Genomic DNA, 25454 nt, shown 5'->3' with positions numbered 1-25454 from the left:
CGTTTTATTGATTGTTCTGCATAGACCACGCGCCTCCTACTCTTTTCAAACCGAAGGACTAGGCGAGAACAAATTTGCCTCACATATCATGTGCAAAGATTGCAGAGAACTCGCACAACCCAATGGCCTACATGTCAACGCTATTTCGATCGCACAACTAAAATCAAAGCGTATCAAAAACATTCACAGGAATGTCATCACGACTCACGAATCCCGCACAAAATCCATCACATCTTGCGAAGTCACCATTGCAACCTTGAAGCAACAAATCAGCAAAGGTAAAAAAAAAAAGAGCAAAACAATAACGGGGACTTCGATAACCAAGGGAGCACACTAGCACCAAGAGAACAATTGTGCAGGCGCATTATTCCATCAGACATAAGAAATGTTTGGTTAGTTTCTGGCAATGGAAATTTAGGAGCTCTAGGCCTCATAATCTTAACCCAATTGCGTGACACGTAGTTTAACATGAAGGGAATTGAGTATGCTAATCAACTTCAGAAAAACCAGCAAAAAAGACTATGAATTAAGAAGGTGCACAATTAATTCTGGCATCACACATCATATTGTTTGAAAACTAGTTTCACACCTACATCATCATCCAAGACATTCAGGTTATCAACCATGACGATCTGCGGATCTGGTCACTGCGGATCTGGTCACCACAACAACGGATCCACAGTTCCACACAATGCAGTGACCAGAGGAAAAAAATGGTTAATCTACAAGAGCATAAATTGAAGCAGTCCAGGTTTTCTAAAGCACTTAGACCAGTACCAAACAAAATAATAACTTAGCAAGTGCAAGCATTTACTACAACTCCAGTACATGCACTGGTAATCATCTAACAAATGGTTGAATATAGACAACCAACAATACCCACAGCACTACACTCCACATGTAATCGTCTAAGCAACAGTTGTCAGAGCCAATACAATCCAGACCTGCTCAGCAATGGAGCAAATCAGACCTGATATAAATACCAGAAACGAACCATTCGTCCATTTTCCATAGCAAATCATCATACAAACAATGAGATAGCAATGGTTGATTTATGAAAGTTATGCTAACAAAATCCTCGTGCAAGAACACTGTTAGCACAAGCACAATTCACGCATTCTATAGTACAATGTGTCCAAGAAAGGGAACTGCACAGGTCAGAAAGCTATTCTCGCATTCTATCAACAACTAGCAATGGGGACATCATAATTGGCAGCATACAGGTAAAAGCAATGACTCCATTCATGCAACAGAAATAAACAAATGAATCAAATTTAGGCCTCAGAATAACTGCATCACTAAATATAGGGTAACAGGGGTCCTTTACTCATAGCAATGCAGCATGGTATCCAGAGTACTGCAACTCTCTTAACATCACCAAAATCTTAATAAAAGCATCCTGGAATCACTTCCTATCTTGCAGAAACACTGAAACACCCATAAAACATAAGATAGCTCTTAAACCCTAGCCTTCCGACGCAGCAGCCGGTCCATCCCCTCGCTCAGAAGCCGAGCTTGGTGCGGCGCCAGTGCCTGCGCTTCGCGTTGTACCTGAAATAGACAGACCGCAGCAGCAAGGGGGTCAGCATCAGCCAATCTGCGTATTCCGAATCATACAAACGACAGGCAGGGAGGAAGCGGCCGTCACCTGATGGTGTTGTCGGTGCGCATGCGGATCCAGTAGGGGATGGGGCGGTTCTGGCGCATCTTCTTCGCCAGCTTCTTCTTGATCCGGAAGGTCTTGTGCGACGGCTGCGCAGCCAAAGAAGCAAAGCAAACAAGAAAGCGCGTCAGAGAAACATCGAAACCATGGCCGCGCAGGTCGAATTCCATGGAAGAGAGGGCGAGAGCGAGGGGCTTACCATCTTTGCGGCGGAGACGAAGAAGCGGCGGCGGCGGCAGCGCGAAAACCCTAACTGCGTGAAGAGTCACAGTTGTGGACGGTGGGGATTATATAGTGGAAGCGAGAGTTGGGATAGCTTGGGCTCGTTGGGCTGGATGGACCTCTCGTCCAGTGGTAGACTGAAGTGTAATGGGCCTATTTTCCCCAGGCCCGTTAGGCTTATTGGTGTTAGATTGCTTTCTGTAAGGTAACAAGCTAGAACTTTCGGTCCATAAAGCCGGTAACGGGCTGGAATACATGGACGATAATTTGGGCCTGACGGAGATGAAATTGGATCAGAATTTTCTTTTTCGTTTTCTTTTTCGTCTTGCTTATTGGTGTTTTAGAATTTGACTAAGCAAGATTCCGGGAATGTTACCATTCGGTCGTGAATTTCGCTCCGTCGCAGAAGGCGATTCCTCTCATTGATTGTTGGAGAAGTGGCGGCCGGAGTTAGGGCAGATGGGCTACCGGAGACGGTGATCTCCGCCGGGCTTGGGAAAACAGCCGGACTGACAGCGGGGCGTTTCTGCGACTGTGGTAATGGCCCCAGCAAAATTCTCCACCCGAGGATGAAATATTCCATTTCAGTCGATTCATCGCGCCATCGTTTTTTTTTTTTGTCAATGTGACAGTTAAATAACAACCGTCATGGTACCAGCTATAGATCCTGCTACCAGTACATGCGTTCCAAGTCGTAACCGCGATTCCCGGGCCGTCCAGATCCCTCACCTTCAGCCTACGGCTGCGCAATCAAGCCGATCAGGCGATCACGGCCTAAACAACAAGAACGGAACAGAAACGTCCCTCTCGAACACAGCTCAACAGTCTCCCAATGGAAAACGCGTATCCGGTCAAGGGGGAAGACCGAGATGATGCATGCATCAGGCAGCCAAAAAAACAGCTTCAGGTTCAGGTTCAAAGCAGTCTAACCTGATGATGCAGAATCCTACGGATCATCGTCGGCACCCTACCAGCATCGTGATCATGGACACGGATCACATGATCCCATGCCCACATGGGGGATTTCGGACGCTGTCTTGGCGCTCGCCGATCGCAATCCGTTTGGGACTGCATCAGGTGTGTATGAGAACGGAGGGAGAGAGAGCTCCACGTTCATGAACCGACCGAGATTTTCTGAATACCGACAGGTCACAGGCGTCCCCCCAGCAGCAGCCTCATCTGCCGATCGAGCATTACGCGTGTCCGCAAGAGTTTTCCCGATGATTGCCATGATTAGCCGTGGGACAGTGCCCTTGTTTGCGATGATCATCGTCTGCATTAGACGGGGATAACAGGTCGCGATCACCTGATCATGCCCACATGGGCGTTTTACGTGCTGTCTGCCATGATCCATGCCCATGGCGAATGCCACCTGCCATGCTTGTGCTTTGCACTTCCATTGCCGAAACTGTCACCGGGGAAAAGATAAGACAAAAAGGGAACACATGCATGTTTATCCTGCAATTCACCAAGATTTGCTATGAATCTATCGCTCATGACCCGTGCAGTCAACTGGAAGCAACTTGAGCTAGTTCAGTCGCCTGGGTTGCCCGAAATACAGCTGAAAGAAAGCACCACTGAAGAAGAAACACAAACAAAGTGCAGGGAAAATTTTGACTGGAATTTTTCTAAATTATAAAGTTCTAGCTACGGGTTCCTGCCAAATTCAACAAACTAACGGCATCCTAAGAATAAGATCTTGTCCCAATCATTACATGTCATTCGGGTCAAATAAGATCCCACGAAACCCGGATCGCAGGCGACGTCTGATGACTGCGTTTGTCCAATGCTAAGCCGATTGGCAGTCACCAATACGATGATCGGAATTCAGATCCTCATGACTTCTGCAAGCTAGTAACAACTAACAAGTACTCATGCTAGACAGTGACAGGCGAGCTGTATACAAAACTATCTTCAAAGTTCAAACCCTCGGTAAGCTGTTTATCATTGTCATATTTGCAATGGCAAGAACTCGCTGAAAAAAAAGGGGAAACGTCCATCAGGCTACCGCTCGCCAATTTTTTTACTGTCTGAACTGAAATGTCCCTGCAGCTAATTCAGGTCTGGATATTATTGTCCATTGCGGATTGGATAGGGTGGTTGGAACTCGTAGTTGACAGTAACGTGACGATGTCAGGCTCAGCACCCAAGTTGTTTATGCGTGCGCTTGGACCATCGTTTCGTTTCAGGCTTCAGCTTGTGCCCTTGTGCGTGCAGCCTTGTTAACAACCGTGCCTAGCTTCAGACTCCCAGTGTGATCCAGAGATCGCAGAACGGTTCAGAAAAAAACTTTGCAGCCAACTGTGTCGACCATGGTAAAAGGCGATTTGTTTCTATCGCCCTGAATTTCAGATGTGCCATCCTATGAATTTCGTTGAAATGAGTGGCGTTCGAGATAAATTTTGCAACGGCGATCGACTTGCGGACCATTTTGCGACCGTGACGCCCACAGGACTAGAGCAGGATTTAACAACTGCGAGCCGAGCCATGTACAGCAGCTGCCTAACAGGACAAAGCTCTGCAAGAACTGGCCTGATTTGTCCACATTTACCAGCTACGGAGTTGCATACTACGTGCTAGGCTTTAGCTGCAAGTTCCGAAATCCTTTTATGACGCGGTAATTTCGTTTCAGAATTCAAGTATTCCAACAAGTCGACAGTTCACAGGACAACCCAGAGAGGGGGAATGATCGATCGTTTCCAATTTTTCATGCAATACTGTCATTCGCCTGTCAATACGCCGTATGGACAAACATCACGCTTAACAAATCTTAGACTGAATAAATCCAGGAACCGCTAGCAACATCGGAATCGCACTGAATTGAAATTAACCAATAGTCTGTACCTGGGAGCAAATGATCTGAAGCCGACCAGGTATCTTTCACCTCTTCAGAGGAGCAGAAGCCATGGATCCCGCCGCAGCGCCATGCGCTCAATCCCACGTGGCTCCAGAGACCGTTTGCGCTGCGCTGCGCTGCGAGAGGCATCTATCAGTCCATCCATCCTGCTCAGTCGTAGGCTGCGCAGCTAGCTGAGCCTACACTACGGCACAGGGCGCAGCACGGCCACAACGCGCGTAGGGCTGCGTGCGCTGACGAAGACGATAAGCCGATAAGCAAGCGCGTCGCATGTACAGCCGCACATGCGCGCGCGCGCGCGCCAACGGCCAACCTCTCTTCGACAGCGAGTAGTACGTGGTAGGCTGGTAGCCCCCCTGAATGCTGCATGCGCTGCATGCTCTTCTTCCCAAGGCCGCCGTGGGAGTTGGCGCCCCGGTAGCTAACGTCACTGGCTCGCTGGTCGCTGCCCGGCTTCGTCACCGCCGGCCGGCCGCCGGCGAAGCATGCGGACGAGCTGATCGATCAGCGGTTGGGCTACACCAACCTGCGACGGCGCAGTAGTACCATGCCAGACGTACGGGGACCATCCTAGCTCCCTCGGCTTGGTTTGATTTGCATCTGCTGCTCTTGGGGCAGAACGCATCTTTATGCACTGCCATGTTTTCGGCTGGTTTTGTTTCAGTCTCAGTACTGATCAGGCAAGAACAAGCACTGCAGTCATGACATACACAGCGTCAGACGATGATATTCTTGCATGCCTCTTTTAGATTAAGGATCTTGCGTGCCTCTTGGAGTCGATCGATAGACGCTGGTCATTTATTAGTTTTGCTCTAAGTCCTTTTTAAAAAAAATTATGATCAAATTTATAAAAAAACATATTAACGTCTACGGTACAAAATAAATACACAAATCTAAAACATTTTATATTGGATTCATACGTAACTAATTTGATGCTGTAGTTAGCGCTACATTTTTCTATAAATTCAATTATTTTTTAAAAACAAATAACTTAGGATAAAAGTAAAAAGACACGAAGAGAGTAAGATGCACGAGTGAGCCGAGAAGAGTCGGGGGTGAGCAACGCGGTCGTGCTGTTTCAACTAACAGCGTAGGATCATATCGTCCTCCTGAGTCCTGACCTATATGGGCAGTATGGCCGTCCTAGTCCTATCACAGTTCATTTTATTAGTACACACGAGCTATCCGGAGGGCTGATGTAGGGGCTCACATGTGCCATGTCTTCTATACGCTCGCTAGGGTTGTGTGGTTTAATCTTTGATGGCGCCAGATTTGGGTGCATGCACGGGCAGGAACGGTGCATTGGTGCTTGGAGATTCCACCCTACTCGGCGCCTTTTCCCCGGCATCTCATGTGTCTGATTTGCATGTGAGCTCGTGTTTGTCGGGCTCGCACCGTTGCACGTTCCCGGCCGACGGCACGGGAGACGCCACGGGCAATCTCCAGCATGCTCCCTTGTCTCTACGGTGAAAGGTCAGCTAGCACAAAGCAGTACTCGTCAACACAGGGCTGTGAAAAATCCTTGCCGATGCCCTATGATCTCTCTCTCTCTCTCTCTCTCTCTCTCTCTCTCTCTCTCTCTCTCTCTCTCTCTCTCTCTCTCTCTCTCTCGTGTCTAGACACACACTTTTTCATGAACATCCCTGCATGCTATTGCTATGCCTAGAGAGAGCATCTTTTGGATTTGTGATGTGAATCTCACCATGTTGCCACAGTAGTGCTCCACTCGGCCTAAAAGTTCCGCACAGTTGGGTGATAGCTCACAACAAGCATGACGACGGCGACAAGGATTGGCCAGCCAGAGGACTAGAGGAGGAAAGGAAGAGGCAGAGAATACCCACGAGAAGACCAATCAAACCACACCCAAGTACCCAACTCAACTCAAAGGTGGCACGAGGTGGGCCCCCAACGACCATAGAGACATCTACGTCGGCCCACCTGGTAGCCGAGACCCAAGAGTAGATTCCCGTTTGCCCTCCCCTATTTAGGGCTCCCCTCCATGTCTCGCGAACGACGAACCACTCCCTCCCCTGCATCATAAATATCTCTAGCTCTCCACACGCGCGCAGACGAAGCGCGAAGCAACCGAACGAGCCGAGGACGACCACGATCGAAGGGACCGATCATCGCCTGACAGGAGGGCAGCTCGCCGCTAGAGGAGCCGTCGCCGTCGTCGACCGCCGCCGCCGCGCCGTCCAGCAATGGCCCGGCCGCAGCAGCGGTACCGCGGCGTGCGGCAGCGCCACTGGGGCTCCTGGGTCTCCGAGATCCGCCACCCTCTCCTGTGCGTAGCGTATAGGCCATGCGCCCGACCTGCTCTCGCTTCGTCGTCGTCGTCGTCCGGTCCTTGATCATGACGCGTTGGCTGGGGATTTGCTGCAGGAAGACGCGGATATGGCTGGGCACGTTCGAGACGGCCGAGGACGCGGCGCGGGCCTACGACGAAGCGGCGCGGATCATGTGCGGGCCGCGCGCGCGCACCAACTTCCCCGCCGACGCAGCCGCATCCACGTCGTTCCTCTCCGCGGCGCTCGTGGAGAAGCTGCACCGGTTCAACCTGGCGTCTGTGCAGGCCGCGCAGCGGCAGAGGGAGGCAGCGGCGGCGGCCGCCTCCTCCGCCGCGGCCTCGGCCGCAATGTCGATCGGCGGCGACGCCTGGGCCGCCTGCGACTCGGGGACGCCGACGGCCGCGGAGTGGGGCGGGAGGTTCCTGGAGGAGCAGCACGTGGAGCAGATGATCGAGGAGCTGCTGGACTCCAACTTCTCCATGGAGATATGCTATTAGTTAGCTCTCTGTTCTTGCACCGATGAGCTGCTTGCTCTCTGTTCTCCTGTGTCTGCCGCTGCAGAGCTGCTTGCTCTCTGTTCTTGCACCGATGAGCACTGCAGCTGCGCCCCTGCTTTTGCATGTGTGCGCGTTGCTCTGCATCCGTGCATAGTAGTCTGATTGTACGAGTTTTCCACCTGGTAGTGTATAGTACTCGTAAGTAGCACCAGTATATGTTGTGCATTTTCATCCGTGCAGAAGGCCCCGGGCAAAATAGCTGAATCGATAGACTACGACGTTACTCTACCCGCACTGCTCATGCATCATAGCCCATGTTTTAAATCGTGGGCTAAGACATTTAGCACTCATCCTCATCAAACATTTAATAACGGGCTAAATAGAGCTATAACGGCAAATAACCGCTAAATTGTACATGGAAGCAAATAGCGGTATCCCAGCTACATTGTAGACATATTTGTAGGGAGAAGGTGTTTCATCAATCAAGGAGGGAAAGAATGGAAACGGTGGGAACCAGTGACGCAATATTTTTTTCTTCACCGATTTGCCTTCTCCGAGGCACCGTATCTACATGTAAGTGAGTTACAATGATCCTCAAAGTCGCCGACCCGAGTTCGAGTCACGGATCTAACCGCGGATGGCTCCCAGATGACACAACAAGATAAGTTTAGGACTGTCGTTGTATTTTACTCACGAAAAAATATTCTTATTTATTATAGGAAAGGAACTACATGATCACAAATAAAGGTGGGATGGAATTTTGTTTTGCCATGGTTCATTGGATCGCCATAAAACTCATCAAAATACCTAATTCGGATTGCAAAGCAGGGGAAATTGGATATCAATGAACTAGCTAGCAGAGTAAAGCTGAGCCACTACTGTTATTGCCTCGTTGGTGTCACCACCTGCATCGAACTACTAGACTGCACCACACATGCCTCTCTTCACCTATTGGTTCCAGGGGGCAAATAAAATGGAGGTCACTGGCTACATGAGATCCATTCCATTCCATTCCATTCCATACAGGCAATCAGGCGTAGGCCATCGTCTCGAGGCCTTGACTCTTCAAACACCTGGCGAGCCGCGAGCGCATGACGCTGACGAGCACATCAGTATACATCACTCAGGTTTCAGGTTTATCAATCAAAGCGAGCCCGGCCCTGTGATGACGGACGGGACGGCATGCCGGCATGGATATCCAGGGAGGATTCACTTCGCCACGGCCCACTGCTGCCGGCATGTGCCGTGCCGACGTCGCCCCCGCGCACGACATGCCAGCCGCGGTCAGCCGCCCCCAGCCAGCACCCTGAAACCCAAACCTGCAAGGGACATCAGGTGCTCGCTGCCTTTCGCGCAGCTGGACTGATCGGCCCCGCCCTGCCTCGGCCAAGGACAGGGAGGCCCGGAGATGAGCGCGGCAGCGGCAAGTAGCATCTGCCGCGTCGCAGTTTTCCTCGGCACCATGGGTGGTGGTCGCGCGAAGCGGGCAGCCAGGGTGCGTGCTCGTGAGCCTCGGTCGCGGGTCTGCCTGTGCAATTTTCTTCTGATCGAAAGCTGCTGCTTTGCTCTGTGTTTCCTGGATCCTGATCGTGACGCCTGTTCAGTTTGATTCCTTCTCGTGTCGCATCATTGCTCCTACGGCCTATGCAACATGTTCTTCGTTCCATTTATGTAAACCAAGCAGCTGGCTTATCTGAAGCTCTGAGCACGATTCGGTCATGATCCAATCCTTGCTCTTAGCCAGTTCGCACGTTTGCAGTAGTCTAGTGGCTTGCGGCTAGCTGGATTCCTGCAGAGAGGAAAGAAGATAGATAGGGCACCCGACACACGCAAGGACTCTTATCGCTTTGTTGCTCCTCTGAGATGGTGGGGCAGTCAAATTTTTTGTGGTTCCAAGGATAAGGCCTGGCCCTAGCTGGTTGCAGTCCTTGTGATCTTGCTGCCCTAAGATTTTGCGGGGACAGATGATTGAGAGGGTCAGGGGAGGAATCGTGCATGACGTGTTTCGGTGTTCGTGGGACACAGCTGAAGCATCCCTTGTGCTCCTGCCTCCTGCTCGGGTGCCATTGTCTCCGCTTCCGCATGTTCCCTCCTCTTCGGGGGGAAGTCACAGATATCACCCGAGACGGATTAAAATTTCAGGTGCTTTTTTGGTTTGTTAATCAACTGGTCATGAAATGATAGCTGTCACTTGGCACCAGGGCGTAGCCTTTCATCTCTCAGTCAATTCCTATTTTGTACAGAAATATCTTTACTTTTTTTTTTCGTTTTCAGCTCATCTGAAGTACAACGAACATATTTTTGTATAAGGAAGACATGAATAATGAAATTCGAATAAATTGGAACGAAAAGGGAAAGCAGTCTGGGCCGATGTATTCCGTACATGGGCCAACTCGGGCCCTCTTAGCTAACACATTGGGCCGTCAGATTTGAGCGGAACGTTCACTCGACTTCGTTGTTTCCTCCCCGCAGCCGTCGCCACTCTTCTCCGACCTCCGCGTGCCCGCTGCCCCCGTTCGAAAATTTCCCCTTGTCGAGGGTTTCTCTCCTCCCCCCAAATCTCCATCCGCATCCCCTCGCGTCGCGAGATCCTGCTCTCGGCGGAGCTGACGCGATGCCGCCGAGGAGGAGGCGGCGAGCGCCGCCCTCCAAACCGCAGCCGCAGCCGCAGCCGGATGCGCAGGAGCCTCCTGGCGACGACGCACCGTTGGAGGAGCGGCTGGCGTGGAACAGCCAACAAGAAAGTACGGCACCCTAAACCGCTCCCTCTCTCCTTCCTCATCTATATGCTAGGGGAATGCGCTAAATTTCAGTCCTTGATCGACGCATCTTGCAAGCATATCATCTGGCCGTAGTTTCTGTAAGTTGGGCAAGACTAGGATGCGAAGGATTTCGTTGCTCTGAAGTATTTTGCACTAGCTGTGCCGGTTGATTAACCGGAAGGGGTGGAAAACTTGGTACCGATTCTCAGGAGCTTTACTGGCAGAAAAAAAAAATCCACGGCTAATTGAGCTCACTATTCGAATTTGTGGACTGAAGAATCATCAGAACCTATTTTTAGATGATGGAATAAACGTATCCCAGCCTCTACATCCAAGGATGTTTTGGCCGTTCATTATTACAATAGCGGTACCCGCAGCAAAGCAAGAATGAAAGTTCTTTCCGAACAAAAGATAAGAGATCGGAACCTAACAAATTAAGTGAACAACAGTAAGGCCTCGCCCTAGAAAAACCCGATTGTAGGTTAAACAGTTCATAGTAGTTCAATTTTTGCAGATTTAGAAGAGTGGCTTCAAATTATGATTTCTTAAATCCTGCTTAATTGCTAATCTTGAAGGCCATCTGTTTTCTTCCTCTATCAGCAATGCATGGCATAAAATGTACTGTTCATTGCATTTGAAATTCTCATGCAATGATAATGATTCGAATTGGTAACCCAGAGTTCTAATAAACAGGTGAGCGCCGGATTACTGCCATCAAAGCGATAAAAGATGCAGAGGCTGGGAACATACGTTCTCAGATGCAATTGGTGCGGTCCTACTTTTCCAAGGAGCAATTAGAGGCAAATGCATTGGAATATTTCAAGGAGAACCTGCCCAATTTATCTATTGTCCCTAATGAAAAATATGATGTGCCTGAGCTAAAATGGAATGATGGAGACAAATGCATACTTGGGGACTTTATAGATGACAAGATTCTGCAAGCCTCAATTGCATCATTGCCAACTGCTGGTGGCCTTCAATTCCCAGGGGATTCAGGTTCGACCACGTCATCTACCTCTAATGGTTTATTTGACTTTATGGGAACCAACCAGTAGCAGCTTGCTTAAATGATTTCATCACTGCATGTGCAGTCGGGAAGGATTTCTACAGGCGCACTAGCAGTTTCAGCGATTTTGTAAGTATTTCTGCATGTACTGACACCAGATGTTTCTGCTCAAGCCTTCAATACTCTAACAAGTGTATGTTGCTTTGAAGGCTTGGAGTGAGCTACCTGATGGGCAAATGGCAGGAACATCAGATGCTTTTCAGACACCTGGGGTATGCATTTTTCTCCTTTCCAATTTACAGATTTGGTAAAACATTGTATTACTAATTTACTATCATGTTTGCTTCAAGTGGATGAGTTGCTTCTGGATTGCGTTGCAATCTCACCTTTTGTGTTTAAACATAATGCTTCAACAGGCTGTGAGTAACCGGCTGTCCTTCGGTATGACACCCAAAACTGTAAGGTTACCCAAGAATGGCGAGATGCTGCTATCTGTGCACGGTTCACCTCTTGGGGTCTACAAAGAAGAAAATTTAGCAGCTATTCAGGGTATCCACCTTGCCCCTTTGCTAACTTTCCTGTATCGGAAGCCTCATTTGGTGTTTTCCCGTTAAGTAACCATTTTTTATTCTTCCAGAATCTGGTAATGGAAATGAAGATGCTCCCTGCTAATGCACTAAACAAACCAGTAAGAAAGTTGTGTGATTATTAATTACTGCAGTTGCACAACTGTCAGGAGGTTGATCATTGTTTACATTGCAGGATGCTGCCAGCCATTGAGGTCTTGGCAATAACTGTAGGTGCTGATCATCAAGAGCCTGACATTTGTTCTCTGTTAACAAATTCTGCGGTACTGCTGTCGTGTGGCTAGTGAATGGTATGGCGCCCATATCTTATGGATCGAAGCTGACAACCACTGTTGAAGCATCTCTAATCTCTTGATCATATCTTAGAGCATGTATTGGATAATGACCGATGGCAATAACTGATGTGAGGTTCGTAGACTGACTGAGTAAAAACCTCTGTTGTTCGGACGCTACTCCATGTACCCTGAATTCAGTGTATTTAGGTCACTCTGTTCTTTTTTTTTAAAAAAAAGATATCTGTAATTTGAATGTGATGAACTCTGTTGTAGGACTCTGACTTCTTTCAGCAGTGTTGTTTGGTTTGCTGCCAGGGAGGTCGGCAAAACCAGTTGCCGTGCTGCCTTGTTTCAGCCAAACGTGTTTATATATGATTTATGAATTGAGACAATTTATCCTTTTTATATGTATGAATACTATGAATTATGAACTGAGACCAATTATCTTAGGCATGTGCTGCCTCGTGCATTTCAACTCCATTCTATCTCTACCTCTCTCTCCTAAACCTGGCTGAAATGAATTATTTGGTGTGAAGAAAGTCCTCTCGCACAAGCTCTTCCGTGTTTATCCCCTATCTCTTCCCCGTTATCATCCAGGACAGTACGGAACGGAAGCCGTTCCCGTGCAAACCCCAGAAACTATCCCGTTGTACTGTCTCCTATCCAGCACGGATTGGAACAGACACCGTTTTATGCGAAAACCAGGAGGGCCCATGCACGCGGAGAATCCAACCCCGAGCCGTAGAGCGCAGGCACGCACGCGAGGCACGCATCCGGGGTCAAGCGTGTTCGAGCCCAACACACCAGAGACCGCACAGATTAGAGTACCCGATCGATCGCCTACGCCCCACGCAACGCCACGACGCACCCACGAAAGCGAGAACGCGAAGCGAAGCAAACCCCAGACGCCGGCGAGCCGCGCCCACCCTGACGGCGGCGGGGTAGGAGAGGGGGTCGCCTGCGGCGGCCGCGATGGGGAATAAGATCGCGCGGACGACGCAGGCGTCGGCGACGGAGTACTACCTCCACGACCTGCCGTCCACCTACAACCTCGTGCTCCTCGATGTCGTCAGCCGCGACCGCTTCCTCAAGTCCGTCCGCTGCAAGCACGACGAGGGGCTGCTCCTCGTCAAGGTCTACTTCAAGCGCGCCGGCGAGCCCATCGACCTCAAGGTAACTGCGGGCTGCAGCCTGTTTCCAGGCGCGCCCCCCTTGCGAATCACTTCGGATTAGGGGCCGTATCGTGTCCTGAGATCTCGTTGATGGTTTCGCAGGAGCACGAGCGGAGGCTGGAGCGGATTAGGAACACGTTCAAGGGGATCGAGGGTTCCCACGTATGGCCCTTCCAGGTGAGGATTCCGTGCTTAGGGCTTTCGGTGGTGATACTAGTTAAATTTCGCCTGTAGGCTCTACCTTAAGAACAGGGGGCGATTAGTAATGCACATTATTTGCATGTTTCAAGAGAAATTTTAGTGTGGTTTAGCGGATTTTTTATCCCCTGTACTGTTTGTTTGGTTCAGCTTAGGCTAGACCACCACGTTTTTGTTTTTAGCAATAGGTTGGTTTTCAGAGCCTTTTCAAGTTATATATTTGGGGCCTTTGTAGACTGCGGGATGCTAGTATCTCTGATTTCATTAAGTCCCAATGAAAAGTTAGTGACATAGATGTTTTAGCACAAGATGGTATGGGTGTGAAATACCTAGATAGTACGAATCAATGAGTGTACATTTCATCTCAGTTGACATGCTGAATTGGCTTCGGATGTTCTTCAGGTTTGGTTGCAAACAGATAAAGCGGCATATCTTTTGAGACAGTATTTCTTCAACAACCTGCACGACCGACTGAGTACACGCCCTTTCCTCAGTCAGATAGCGAAGAAATGGCTTGCTTTTCAGGTGAGGCCACTTTTTCTTTCTTTTTTGTGTGTTGGATGGCTATCAATATTTACAAAGGCGTAGAAGTTGTTCCTGCTGGTGGCTGTAGTCCATGGGGAGTTGTATATTCTCCTGGCAAAGTGAAGATATAAATATTACGCTAAAATTAGTGGGGCATGTAAGAGTCATTCTTTATTCTTCTTTTCCTTTCCAGAGATGGTTGCCGACTTAGATCATTTGGTTGTGCAGTTAATCCATGCAGTGGAGCAGAGCCATAGTAAAGGAGTTTGCCATGGTGAGAAGGGTTTGCCTGAGTCGCATCGAAAGTACATTCTTTTGGCTGTTAATTTAACACTTACTATATTACTATTATTATTTGTCGGACAGGTGACATAAAATGTGAGAACGTGCTCGTTACTTCTTGGAATTGGCTATATCTTGCGGACTTCGCGTCTTTCAAGCCAACTTACATCCCATATGATGATCCATCTGATTATTCATTCTACTTCGACACTGGAGGAAGGCGAAGATGCTATCTAGCACCTGAAGTAAGTTCCTTAATCCAAATTACTCAAAATTTATATGCTCTTTCTTTTGCTTTTCCTGTGAAAAAGTGGGAGGTGCTTTTGGGAAAATTGCTAAAACACTGACTGAATAGTTTGTCACAGCCTGTTTATTTTTCATGTGTTCTATTTTTACTAATGCAGCTTACTTTGGTACATATTTGTGTATTCTTTGTGTAATTGCAAGATTATGAAAATTAAACTATCACTAAATATATGTGCTAAGACTTAAGACTGGTTGCAGTCAATGCCTCATTTAGTTACTTCCATTCTCTCACCATTTTTATATTATGTGTTTTTTTGTTCTATTTGACCCGTTGCATCTTGAAACCTGGTGTTGTTAATTTGTTAATGGGGATGGAATAGTTGCTATAGTAGTGCTATTTATAGAACGAATACATTCATATTACAATGTGATCTTGTCAAAAGGTTGTAAGTGTGTTGTTACTTTATGACTAACTTGGTTGCTTATTTGCTGTTTTGTGAACGAACCCCAGAGATTCTACGAACATGGTGGGGAGTCCCAAGTTGCAGCTGATGCACCCCTGCAACCATCAATGGATATATTTTCTCTTGGGTACGCTTCACTTCATGCTAACATTTTTGTCATTTTTAAGAGCAAGTTTTGGTTCATTTTCGACCTCTTCACCTGGCCTGACATTACATGCTTGCCTTGCCATATGAATAGTTCACCTACGAGTATGTTTTGCTTGGGTGTGCTAGTTTCATCTCATGTCTGTGTTGCCATTTGTTCTTCTGTGGCAAGGGGGAGCATATTATTTTCCGTTCAGATGAAAGCTGATGATTATTGGAACGCAGTTTTCATAAGTTAGTGCACAAAACTATTCTTAAATAAACAAAATAAATGCTGTCATTTTATTTCATGACCTTTGAGACATGCTTGCACTGAATTATACAACTTCACTAATACTGTGGAACTGCTTAAAAGTATTTTGGATCCTTTGGGCATGTTGATTATCAGTTGTTTGAATATCTTAAAAGCACAATCAGTTAGAATTTGTAATAGTTATGTTTTCTCAAAATTGAACTTTACGATAGGATATCTTCTATTCCTGCTTTGTCTGTATTGAGTTTTGTGAATTTCTGCTCCAGCTTCACTTTTTTCAGCAGTAATTTACTATGTTAGAATTCTGCACTCAGGTGACTGCCATTTTCTTTTTAAGATTTAAGAAATGCTGATCATTTAGGGGTATATTGTATATCTTCTTTCCAGGTGCGTTCTTGCTGAACTTTTCCTTGACGGCGTGGCACTTTTTGAGTTTTCAAACCTTCTGTCTTATCGGCGTGGTCAATATGACCCGATGCTTCTTCTACACAAGGTTCTTATGTTGTTCCTTTCCTCTTCTTCAACAGTTTAAATTGTGAATCATTGTAATGTTTGTATTCTTCTAATATATAATTTTGTGTTGCATATCGGCCACTTACCTCTGGGCAACTATATACTCTTTTCAGTTGTGACATGAGTGTTTGCACATCCATCTCTGATGGGACCATTAGTTCATTCTGTAAAAAACACTTATGATAGATAGGTCGTTTCTTACATATTCGAAACTCAAATTTCTAGGATTATGAACTTTTAGCAAGTTTGCAAGAGCAACATAGGAATGTTTGTTATGCATGATTTTAAGTGGTATATATCTGCAGAAATATTTCTTTCCCTTCCCCAAAAGATGAACTGTTTATACCTCTTATGCCTCAGGGTAGCACCTACATAGCCTATTGGACAACGTTATAGTTAAGAAGATCAGTGTGGATATATATTCAAATGGACAGATAATAGACTCTTCAAATCAAAGGAGCTTTCATGAGCCAAAATCTTTGCATAATTTAATGCAGCAATCCTAGATGAGAAAACTCATGATAAATCTCATATTCATGATTTCCCATTACATGAGTGTGTTAGATCAATTTAAAAAGTATTCAGGAGCCAAAAGATCTTGACTGTTTCCCATTGCAATAACTTGTGCATTTCTAACACTGCTAAATGCCAATTAAATAGGACATAGTCTACTTCGGCATGCCTTATACTGCGTCTATACTCCAGTATTGTGTAATTGTGTTAGAAGGACCTGAATGAAACAGGCTATTTTACGGACCTAATCAGTGAAAAACTGATTTATTTGTGAATACTCTGTACTTGTGAAAGGTGCATGTAGAAAGGAGGCCTACGTTTTTTGCATGTAAAGCGCCTTCATTTGCATACTGTATCCTCATCATCGGTTTCCTTGTTGATTTTACTGCTATTTCCTAATTTTGGTCGACTAGAGGATTGTTGGATTCTCTTCAGATATTACCTAGAAAAAGCTTCTGAAATAAACTTGTTCTTGCAGATACAAGATACTGGTATTCGTGACATGATACTTCACATGATCCAGTTGGACCCCCAAAAAAGGCTACCGTGTCGAAGCTATCTACAAAAATACGAATCTGTTGTGTTCCCAGTTTATTTTTCAAACTTTCTGCACAAGTTCTTCTCGGATATTGTTCCACTTGACTCAGATGCCAGGGTAAGGATCATTCGAGTTTTGTAGTCGCCTCTGGTTTCTACAGTTGTCCTAGTTTCTAAACGTAATTCTGTATCCAGGTTGAGAAGACTCAAGACAATTTTGAAAAGATACTTGAAATAATGATGGACAGCTCAACGATTGAACAGATCGGGAGATGTACATTGTCTGAGCATAGTGAACCATCTGGGAGAAAAGGCACAGGAGGGCAAAATTTAAACTCGCCAGGAGATTCTAAAAAGAGCACATCAGTTAAGAAAAATGCTCTTGTAGACCATCAACAGATTGCTGGAGATATCAATTTCCTCCTCAAAGAAGTGGAGAACAGGAGCAACAGCACAAGCACAAAGATAACAAAAGACATGGACCAGGACCATATTCGGTCCTCACAGCTGGTTAATCCAGCAGGAAGGGGAACAGGAAGTGGTTTGACGACCCGGAACAATGTTGTATCCCATGTGCAGAAGATCTCAAAGAGTAATTTATGTTCCTTGGTAGCTGGTTATGATGGCCAATCAGATACCTATAGCTTTGACATTTTTCAACAGATAGACTCCAAGGAGAGCTGTGAAGGCATGGTCTTGCTTGCCTCATTACTCTGCTCATGCATACGCAGTGTGAAAAAACCTGAGCTAAGAAGGGCCAGTCTCATTCTTCTGAAGTTTTCGTCCACATACATAGATGATGACAATCGCTTACAGCTAGTGGTTCCCTATGTGATTGCGATGCTTTCAGATCCGGCTGCCATTGTCCGCTGCGCTGCTTTGGAAACCTTATGTGATGTCCTCTGTCTTGTGCAAGACTTCCCTATCAGTGATGCTGTTATATTCCCTGAGTACATCCTCCCAATGCTCTCTTTGCTTCCTGATGATACAGAGGAGAGTGTTAGAGTTTGCTATGCTAGCAATATTCATAAGCTGGCTTTAACAGCTTATAGGTTCCTACTTCGTTCTCGTAGCATAGCCGATATTGGACCTCTGGATGAATCAGTGATAGCTCCCAGATCACAGTCTGCAGATTCACCAGCAAAGAAGCAAGATCAATTTTATGCCCAGCTTGCAGAACTGAGGAAAAATATTTATGAAATAGTGCAAGATTTGGCTATGGGACAAAAGCAGACACCTAATGTCCGCAGAGCTCTTCTGCAGGATATAGGTTATTTGTGTTACTTCTTTGGGCACAAGCAAAGTAATGATTTTCTTCTTCCTATACTTCCGGCATTTCTAAATGACCATGACGAGCAGCTCCGTGCAGTTTTCTTTGGCCAGATTGTCTTTGTTTGCTATTTCATTGGTTCAAGGAGCGTTGAGGAATATCTTTTGCCATATCTTGAACAGGCGCTAAGTGATGGTATGGAGGCTGTCCTTGTAAATGCACTTGATTGCTTGACCATGATGTGCAAAAGTGGTTATTTGAGGAAAAGAGTAATTGTTAGTCTATTGGGAAAGGTTCTCCCCCTGCTTCGGTATCCAATCAATTGGGTTAAACGGTCTGCTGTAAGATTTGTTGCTGCTTGCAGTGAGAGCCTAGGGGCTGTAGATACTTATGTGTACCTTTCTCCTCATCTAAGGCAGTTCCTACACAGGGAGCCACCTTCATTGTCCTCTGAACCTGCTCTTCTTTCATGCCTTAAGCCTCCACTGCCAAAATCGATCTTCTACCAAGCTTTAGAGGATGCTCAGGACATGGGAGACATTTTACTGAAGGGTGGTGGCAAGAAAGAACTGACAGTACTTGGTGGAAGATACCCTGGTATAGCGCAAAGTGGATCCTCAATCAATCTTGAAGATGTTGCGCGATTGAAAGGCCCTAATATTTCCAGCAACATGCCTTTTGATGTCAAAGATTCAGTTTCTTCTGACAAATCATTATATTCTGGTTTTGCACTACATGCATCTGCTGGGAATAGTTCCTTTTATGACGGCTTATCTAAAGGAATACCATCGTATTCTGTTTGTACCGATAAGCGAGGTTTAGGAGAAACACAGCCGCTCCCTGATTCTTCAGTGTATAAAGCATCAATAAGGCTACCTTGGTTGGAACCCAACCGCCCAGGCGTGCATACTAGAGATGATTATTTCAGTAGCAAGCGGCGAGAGTTAAGCATAAATGATTCTATCAAGAGCAGTTCCTCTTTGCAAGGGGATAGCATTCCAAACTCTGATACTGGAGGATTGCCGTCCTTCTCCAGATCAGCAGTGAACTTGGAGACTGGATGGAAGCCTCGTGGAATACTAGTGGCACATCTCCAGGAGCATCGCTTGTCTGTCAATGATATCGCCGTGTCAAATGATAATACCTTTTTTGTGACTGCTTCTGACGACTCAAGTATCAAGATATGGGATACAAGAAAGTTGGAAAAGGACATTGCCTTCAGATCCAGGTTAACGTACAGCATGGGTACTAGCCGAGCTCTTTGTACGACAATGGTTCGTGGTACTTCACAGGTGGCTGTCGGTGCAAGCGATGGAACACTGCACTTGTTTTCTGTTGATTGTGCACGCGGCGTTGGGAGTGTTGTGGAAAGGTATTCTGGAATTGTTGATGTAAAAAGGAATGATATTAAAGAAGGTGCAATTCTAAGTGCTGTAAATTGTTCAAGCGACAGCTTTAGCCCAACTGTCCTTTTCAGCACTGAACATTGTGGCATCCATAAATGGGATACAAGGACCAACTCAGAATCTTGGTCATTTAAATCCTCACCGGAGGAGGGCTATATATCCGCACTTGTTGTTGGCCAGTGTGGAAATTGGTTCATCTCAGGTTCTTCAAGAGGTGCCCTTACCCTGTGGGATAATAGGTTTTTGCTGCCTGTTAACTCGTGGTACTATTCAACAGTAAGCCCTATAGAGAAATTGTGCTTGCTCATACCTCCACCAAGTTCAATATCTTCTGCTGGAAGGCCATTGGTTTTTGTTGCTGCCGGCTGCAACGAAGTTTCCCTATGGAATGCTGAGAATGGAAGCTGCCACCAGGTAATAAAGTGTTTAATATTTATGAGGTCTGTTGGTAGAACATCTCGCCACGGCTTTATCATTGTTATGATTACCAAAATCGAATTCCTGAATTGAATCTGCTCCTGACGCAGGAGGTTATACTGATATTTGCATAGCATTTTACCTTGTGTCATGTTCTAAGAAGTGCTCGAACCTTTTTGAGAAGTGAACAATTAAACCTTATGCCCGTATCTAATACTACAGTTGCATCTTGAAATTCAACAAACTATGCAGGTGTTTAGAACGGCAAGCACTGAGAATGAAGCTGTGATGCCAAAGACACCATCAAGACCTCTTAACAAGTCAACTACCAAAGATGTAAGACGACCAGGCAATTATAAGTACAGAATTGATGAATTGAACGACCCACCTGTACGCCATCCAGGCATACGCTCTCTGCTTCCCTTACCCGGCGGTGATCTATTGACTGGAGGAACAGACTTGAAAATTCGTTATTGGGATCAAGCCAGGTTCAATTTTATCTGGGCTGCACTCTTTCATCAGTATTTTTTTTCTCTGCCACCTGACATCATGACGTTTTTACATTTGTCAATTTTGAAGACCTGAGCAAAGCTTCTGTATCGCTGGTCCCTCGGCCAAAGAAGTCCGTTCGGCAAAAGGAGATATTTTGGAGAAAGCAGTTGGAAACAATGAGTGTTATGATATAAGATCCAGTTTTGGAGTACAAGTCGTTCAGGTAGCCCTCTTTCCTTGTTGGGTAGTTAAGCCTACCTGGCTAGTTCACCCATTCATGTTTCCCAAGGACAATGCAAATTCACGAGTCTGTGACTTTAAACACGGCATGCCATAAATCCCGATTCTTACAGATTCTACTGTTTTGTCCAGGAAATGTACAAGCAAACAACCACGGTGTCCGGTTTGACACCCAAGACACAGCTCGCTTTGGCTGCTGCAGACTCCGCTGGGTGCCACCGTGATACTATACTTGCATTGGCATCCTTCAACTTGTCAAGCCAGAGGTTGATATCAGCCAGCAGAGATGGTGCCGTAAAAGTGTGGAAATAGCTGCTCCAGCGGGTAAGATAACAAGGCCCCTGGTGCTGTACATATTTGGCCTTTTTAGTGCTTACGCAGTACATACCTCGGTAGTTTTTGCTGTACAGAAGATGATCTCGATCAATAGAAAATCAAAATTGACGTGCATGCCTTTGTTCGATGTGACCTGTTCTAATTGTTTGTTTTGCAACGGATTAAAAAAAATCTTGATGAATATGTGTTTCTTGTTAGGAGGTTGTCTAAGTATATTGTGCTCCAAGCCTCCAATCGAAATTCTCCACATAAAATATTTGTAGTTCTCTTTTGTTTATAATAAAGGAACTCATTGGTAGCGAGTTTGCAATTTTTCGGAAATCGGGTGGTATATCTTATCGGAGGTTAATATCTTAATGAGGCCTGAAGGAGCTTAGTTGCATGGTTCTTTGCTTATGTGCCTGTGTTTTCTACTCTCTGGTAGCCACATCCCACATGCAGCCAGGCAAGGGCAAATCTTCCGTTGACCGGGCCCTTTTTCCCTTTGACTGCCTCAGGCCCATGAAAGGCAGTGCTGCATGTGGTCCCAGGAAATTTTGGAGGTGTGGGTCCTAGCTGATAAAGAGAGGTAAAGGGAATGATGAGGTCATGGTCCCACCTCTTTTGCACATCGGTGTAACTGTTCATTTGTCATATTCAGCATGTGTTAATGGTCGGATCAGTTCAGGAACATTACTTGGACAGATTTTGCATAATTATATTCGACTGTACTGTACCGTGCAATAGGAATTCCCTAGGGGCCTGTTTGTTAGGATGGAATTGGCTGGAATTGGAATTAATTTCCAAAGTCATCTTGTTTGGTTGCTCCCGGAATTGGAAAGAGGGATTCCTCAGGATTCCAACTCTATCTACCGCACATTCCGACCCTAAAAAGAGGAAATCGTTTCCTCGGTCCCGAGTCCCGACCGCGACTATTCCTCTTTCCCCCCGCGCGCGCCGCCCCGACTCCTTCCCCTTGCGCCGCCGCCCACTTCCTCCGCCGCCCCCTCCTCCACTTCTCCGCCGCCCCCTCCTCCACTTCCTCCATCGGCCCCCTCCTCCGCTGCCCCCTCCTCCGTCGACCCCCTCCAGAGCCGGCACAGAGTGCGCCGCCCGTGCACAGAGTGCGCCGCCCGTGCCGCTCCTCCGCGCGAGCAGCTTCTCGCCGGCGACCACACGCCACGCGGTGAGCCGGTGCTCCTTCCCCCTCTCCCTCCCTCTCTTCCTCGTCGACATATACAGCAATTTCTCTCCTAACCCTAACCCTTGACTCGATTTGTTCTTTTTTAGAGGCTGTAGACAGATCTGAGGGAAGGGAAGCATAGGGACGGGAGGAGGAGGAGCTCGGCAGCTATCCATTTTACTCACTGGAAGATCGACGTGCATCACCAATACTCCTGCCTTGGTGAGTCCTGCCTTGGTGACCCAAGAGCTCGATCTGTCCTGTCCTGTCCTGTACTGGTGAATCCTCACTGGAAGTTTTGATGTATAGTCCTATCCTGTTTCAGTATTGCTCGAGAAATGATATATATGTTATGAGATTGATATTGCGTGCCTCTTCAGCCTCTTTTTTTAGCTTAAGATTGTGTGCTTGTGGTCATTTGAGTCCTGTCCTATCAGGATCTGTTAGACATGAGATTGATCTGTCAAGAACTTAGAGGCCTCAAACTCTGGCATCTCACAGGCTTCTGGCTGCCATCTAAAATTTTCATATTCAAAATCTATGCGCTGGGTTAATCTGCAGGACCAGCTCTCTGAAAGCCATTGTTTACAGCCAAACCCCGAGTATAGAGGTCTACGATTGTCAGAAACCCACTTTCCATTTCTGTAGTTACATTCTGCAGGATAGATGAAGCAAACATCAGATAGAAGTCTAGAGCTAGATAACAAGCAAATTTGCATGCTCACAGAAGAAATAAATTCATTGTTTCTACGGTGGTCACACAAAATGTGTAAATACCTTTCTCTATACCCAGGTTATTGGAATTCATTTTACTATGTTATTGGAATAATTCATTTTTGTCACATATGTTATTGGAATTTATACCCAGGTTCAATTATTCATGTAATGCTTGCACTAGTGTCTTAATTTGTCTATATTTACTATGCTAAACCATGTCCTGTTTTAGAACAGTTTGTAAAACATCTATGCACAGTATATGATTGTTTGTTCATTCTGGAGTGCCAGCTGAAAGCGTCATGCATCAGTTGAACCAACTTATCTTAGCATTTCTATCACAGCTATTAGTTTTGTCCTAGTTTAAGTTCCCATCTACTTATCTGTTACTTAAGGATAATTATTTCACTGTCTCAGATCCTTTTCTCTTTTGTTAGCTACTGGTTAAGGCGTTGCTGGGCGGCTTCAAGAAGGGTGCAAGGAACTGATATGCTGAGGCATTGATACATTGTAAGTTCAAAGATTAGCGAGTGGATCCTTAGTTGAAAAATCATAGTTTTTGGTCCTTTTGAAATGTCACCTCCAAAATCTGATGGTTGTCAGATATGATAGTCTGGTACATTTTGATTCTCATGTTTGATATTTCCTCGTTGCATCATATTGCTCCTGCATGCCTTCTTCTGTGGAATACGACGTCCTGGTCATATTCGTATGCATGAAGATTCAGTTATATAAATGCTGATTGGTTAGACTCATCACCTTTGGAGTTCACCCCATTAGAATTGCATGGACTGTCCAGGCTTAACTCACCAGATCGTTGCCTTTCTTCGTTTCTTCTCACTTTTTTCAGAGTCTGAGCGCCCATTATTTTCAGGCCGTAGTGACAGTGAGCCTAAGTTTCATTTTGGTAGAGTTGAATCTTGGTAGGTTACATAAATTATCCCTGCCACCAAGTGGTCAGAGTACAATACCTTACATATGATAGAGTTATTTAGAGCAGCTGCGAAAGACCCACCCTCAGATTGAGTCCTTGTTTTTTTTAATACCTTACATATGATATCGTTTCTATTGTTTCAGTAGTCAGCAAGGCATCCTCTGCAATTCATTTTTCCCCTTTGTAGCTAGGAGTGAGGTTCTGAGTTCACAGGTTATTAGTTCTAGGTCTGGGAGGAATTAGGATATTGATTTGTTCAGTTGACTCTAAGATGTGTAGTTCCTGGAGCACCTTGTGTGCAGCCATCAACACAATTTCCTAAGGAAGCTTACTATGGTCAGATCTTTTGCTAATGTGGTCAGCTTACTATGGTCAGATCTTTTGCTGCTGCTTGTTTGCTTGACAGTGATGTAAAGAACTAAATTAAAAGAACTAAATTAAAAGAACTCTGTTTTGCTATGTGGCAATGTATTATTGTATGTACTGCTTTGTTTCTGGTCAAATAAAATATTCCTTTTTGCATATGTGCTTTAGATGCCTGACAACAACATAGACTTGGTTAATACAAGCATGGAGCAAATGAGAGAGATGAGTAGGAAAAAGAGAAAAAGGGTGGCTGCTTTATTTGTTTCTGCTGTCATGAGCATGATTGTGCACTGGTATCAGCGTAAGAGACCTAGACATATTGTTGATCCGAATGAAGTGGTTGAGAGAGATGTAGCTACACGCAAACAAATGCTAAGAAATCTGTACCAAGGATCAAATGTCTATTGCTATGATAGTTTGCGCCTAACTAAGAGATCATTTTATGACCTATGTGCCATCTTACGTGAGAGATGTGGTATGTGTGATAACAAGAATGTGTCGGTAGAAGAAAAGGTAGCAATCTTTTTGCTTGTAGTGGGTCATGGCACTAAGATGAGGATGATTTGTAGCTCATATGGATGGTCACTTGAGCCAATCTGCCGTCACTTCAATGAGGTGCTTAGAGGTATTCTATCATTATGCCATGAATTTATCAAGCTTCCTGATCCATCAGCTGTACAACCTGAGGATTCCAAGTGGAAGTGGTTTGAAGATTGCCTTGGAGCATTAGATGGTACACACATTGACGTTTTTGTGCCTTTAGCTGACCAAGGGAGGTATAGGAATAGGAAGCAACAGATTACCACCAATGTTTTAGGGGTTTGTGATCGTCACATGAAATTTGTTTACGTCTTAGCGGGATGGGAAGGATCAGCTTCAGATTCACGTGTGCTACGTGATGCAATGTCTCGGGACGATGCATTTGTTATTCCAAGTGGGAAATACTATCTAGTAGATGCGGGATACACCAATGGACCGGGCTTTCTTGCTCCATATCGATCCACTCGCTACCACTTGAATGAGTGGGCTGCTCAAGGGCATAACCCATCCACTGCCAAAGAACTATTCAATTTGCGCCATTCAACTGCTAGAAATGTGATAGAGAGAACATTT

The 25454-nt window shown here is 46.0% G+C and overlaps 3 protein-coding genes across 8 annotated transcripts; all 3 read left to right on the top strand.

Annotated features, from left to right (window-relative positions):
* The first annotated feature begins 6769 nt into the window (after nucleotides 1–6769).
* On the top strand, nucleotides 6770–7738 carry LOC101753156 (ethylene-responsive transcription factor ERF003). Its single transcript, XM_004954172.3, has 2 exons — nucleotides 6770–7026; nucleotides 7125–7738. The coding sequence occupies exons 1-2, from the start codon at nucleotides 6944–6946 to the stop codon at nucleotides 7525–7527; spliced, it is 486 nt and encodes a 161-aa protein (XP_004954229.1). The 5' UTR covers nucleotides 6770–6943; the 3' UTR covers nucleotides 7528–7738.
* A 2254-nt stretch (nucleotides 7739–9992) lies between these two features.
* On the top strand, nucleotides 9993–12562 carry LOC101752746. Its single transcript, XM_004954171.3, has 7 exons — nucleotides 9993–10271; nucleotides 10983–11285; nucleotides 11381–11424; nucleotides 11505–11567; nucleotides 11712–11844; nucleotides 11933–11983; nucleotides 12058–12562. Exons 1-6 carry the CDS (start codon nucleotides 10142–10144, stop codon nucleotides 11965–11967), a joined length of 708 nt encoding a protein of 235 aa, XP_004954228.1. The 5' UTR covers nucleotides 9993–10141; the 3' UTR covers nucleotides 11968–11983; nucleotides 12058–12562.
* A 393-nt stretch (nucleotides 12563–12955) lies between these two features.
* Nucleotides 12956–25421, top strand: LOC101785421 (probable serine/threonine-protein kinase vps15). Of its 6 annotated transcripts, none has more exons than XR_001164687.2 (16): nucleotides 12956–13330; nucleotides 13432–13506; nucleotides 13930–14052; nucleotides 14281–14326; nucleotides 14419–14579; nucleotides 15092–15171; nucleotides 15829–15934; nucleotides 16946–17122; nucleotides 17200–20094; nucleotides 20350–20585; nucleotides 20677–20812; nucleotides 20962–21153; nucleotides 21663–22330; nucleotides 22435–22549; nucleotides 23479–23551; nucleotides 24510–25421. XR_001164687.2 is itself a non-coding variant. In XM_022826118.1 (12 exons), exons 1-12 carry the CDS (start codon nucleotides 13130–13132, stop codon nucleotides 21139–21141), a joined length of 4416 nt encoding a protein of 1471 aa, XP_022681853.1. In that variant the 5' UTR covers nucleotides 12957–13129; the 3' UTR covers nucleotides 21142–21467. The 6 variants fall into 6 exon arrangements, 1 of the variants encoding a protein (XP_022681853.1); XR_002677473.1 differs by having other exon boundaries at nucleotides 21590–22330; XR_002677477.1 differs by having other exon boundaries at nucleotides 12957–13330; nucleotides 14246–14326; nucleotides 21590–22330.
* Nucleotides 25422–25454: the final 33 nt, after the last annotated feature.

The sequence above is a fragment of the Setaria italica genome, chromosome I (assembly GCF_000263155.2).
Source record: "Setaria italica strain Yugu1 chromosome I, Setaria_italica_v2.0, whole genome shotgun sequence".
Classification (NCBI taxonomy): domain Eukaryota; kingdom Viridiplantae; phylum Streptophyta; class Magnoliopsida; order Poales; family Poaceae; genus Setaria; species Setaria italica.
This window is presented reverse-complemented; position numbering and strand designations above follow the sequence as displayed.

Bases quoted from the DNA above. Each gene is read 5' to 3' on its own strand.
- LOC101785421 (XM_022826118.1), top strand. From the start codon at position 13,130: ATGGGGAATAAGATCGCGCGGACGACGCAGGCGTCGGCGACGGAGTAC. The intron at 14,327-14,418 runs GTGAGAAGGGTT...TTTGTCGGACAG, and splicing joins TAGTAAAGGAGTTTGCCATG to GTGACATAAAATGTGAGAAC. The intron at 20,813-20,961 runs GTAGCCCTCTTT...TGTTTTGTCCAG, and splicing joins TTGGAGTACAAGTCGTTCAG to GAAATGTACAAGCAAACAAC.
- LOC101753156 (XM_004954172.3), top strand. From the start codon at position 6,944: ATGGCCCGGCCGCAGCAGCGGTACCGCGGCGTGCGGCAGCGCCACTGG. The intron at 7,027-7,124 runs GTGCGTAGCGTA...GATTTGCTGCAG, and splicing joins GAGATCCGCCACCCTCTCCT to GAAGACGCGGATATGGCTGG.
- LOC101752746 (XM_004954171.3), top strand. From the start codon at position 10,142: ATGCCGCCGAGGAGGAGGCGGCGAGCGCCGCCCTCCAAACCGCAGCCG. The intron at 10,272-10,982 runs GTACGGCACCCT...TCTAATAAACAG, and splicing joins GTGGAACAGCCAACAAGAAA to GTGAGCGCCGGATTACTGCC. The intron at 11,845-11,932 runs GTATCCACCTTG...TTATTCTTCCAG, and splicing joins AAATTTAGCAGCTATTCAGG to AATCTGGTAATGGAAATGAA.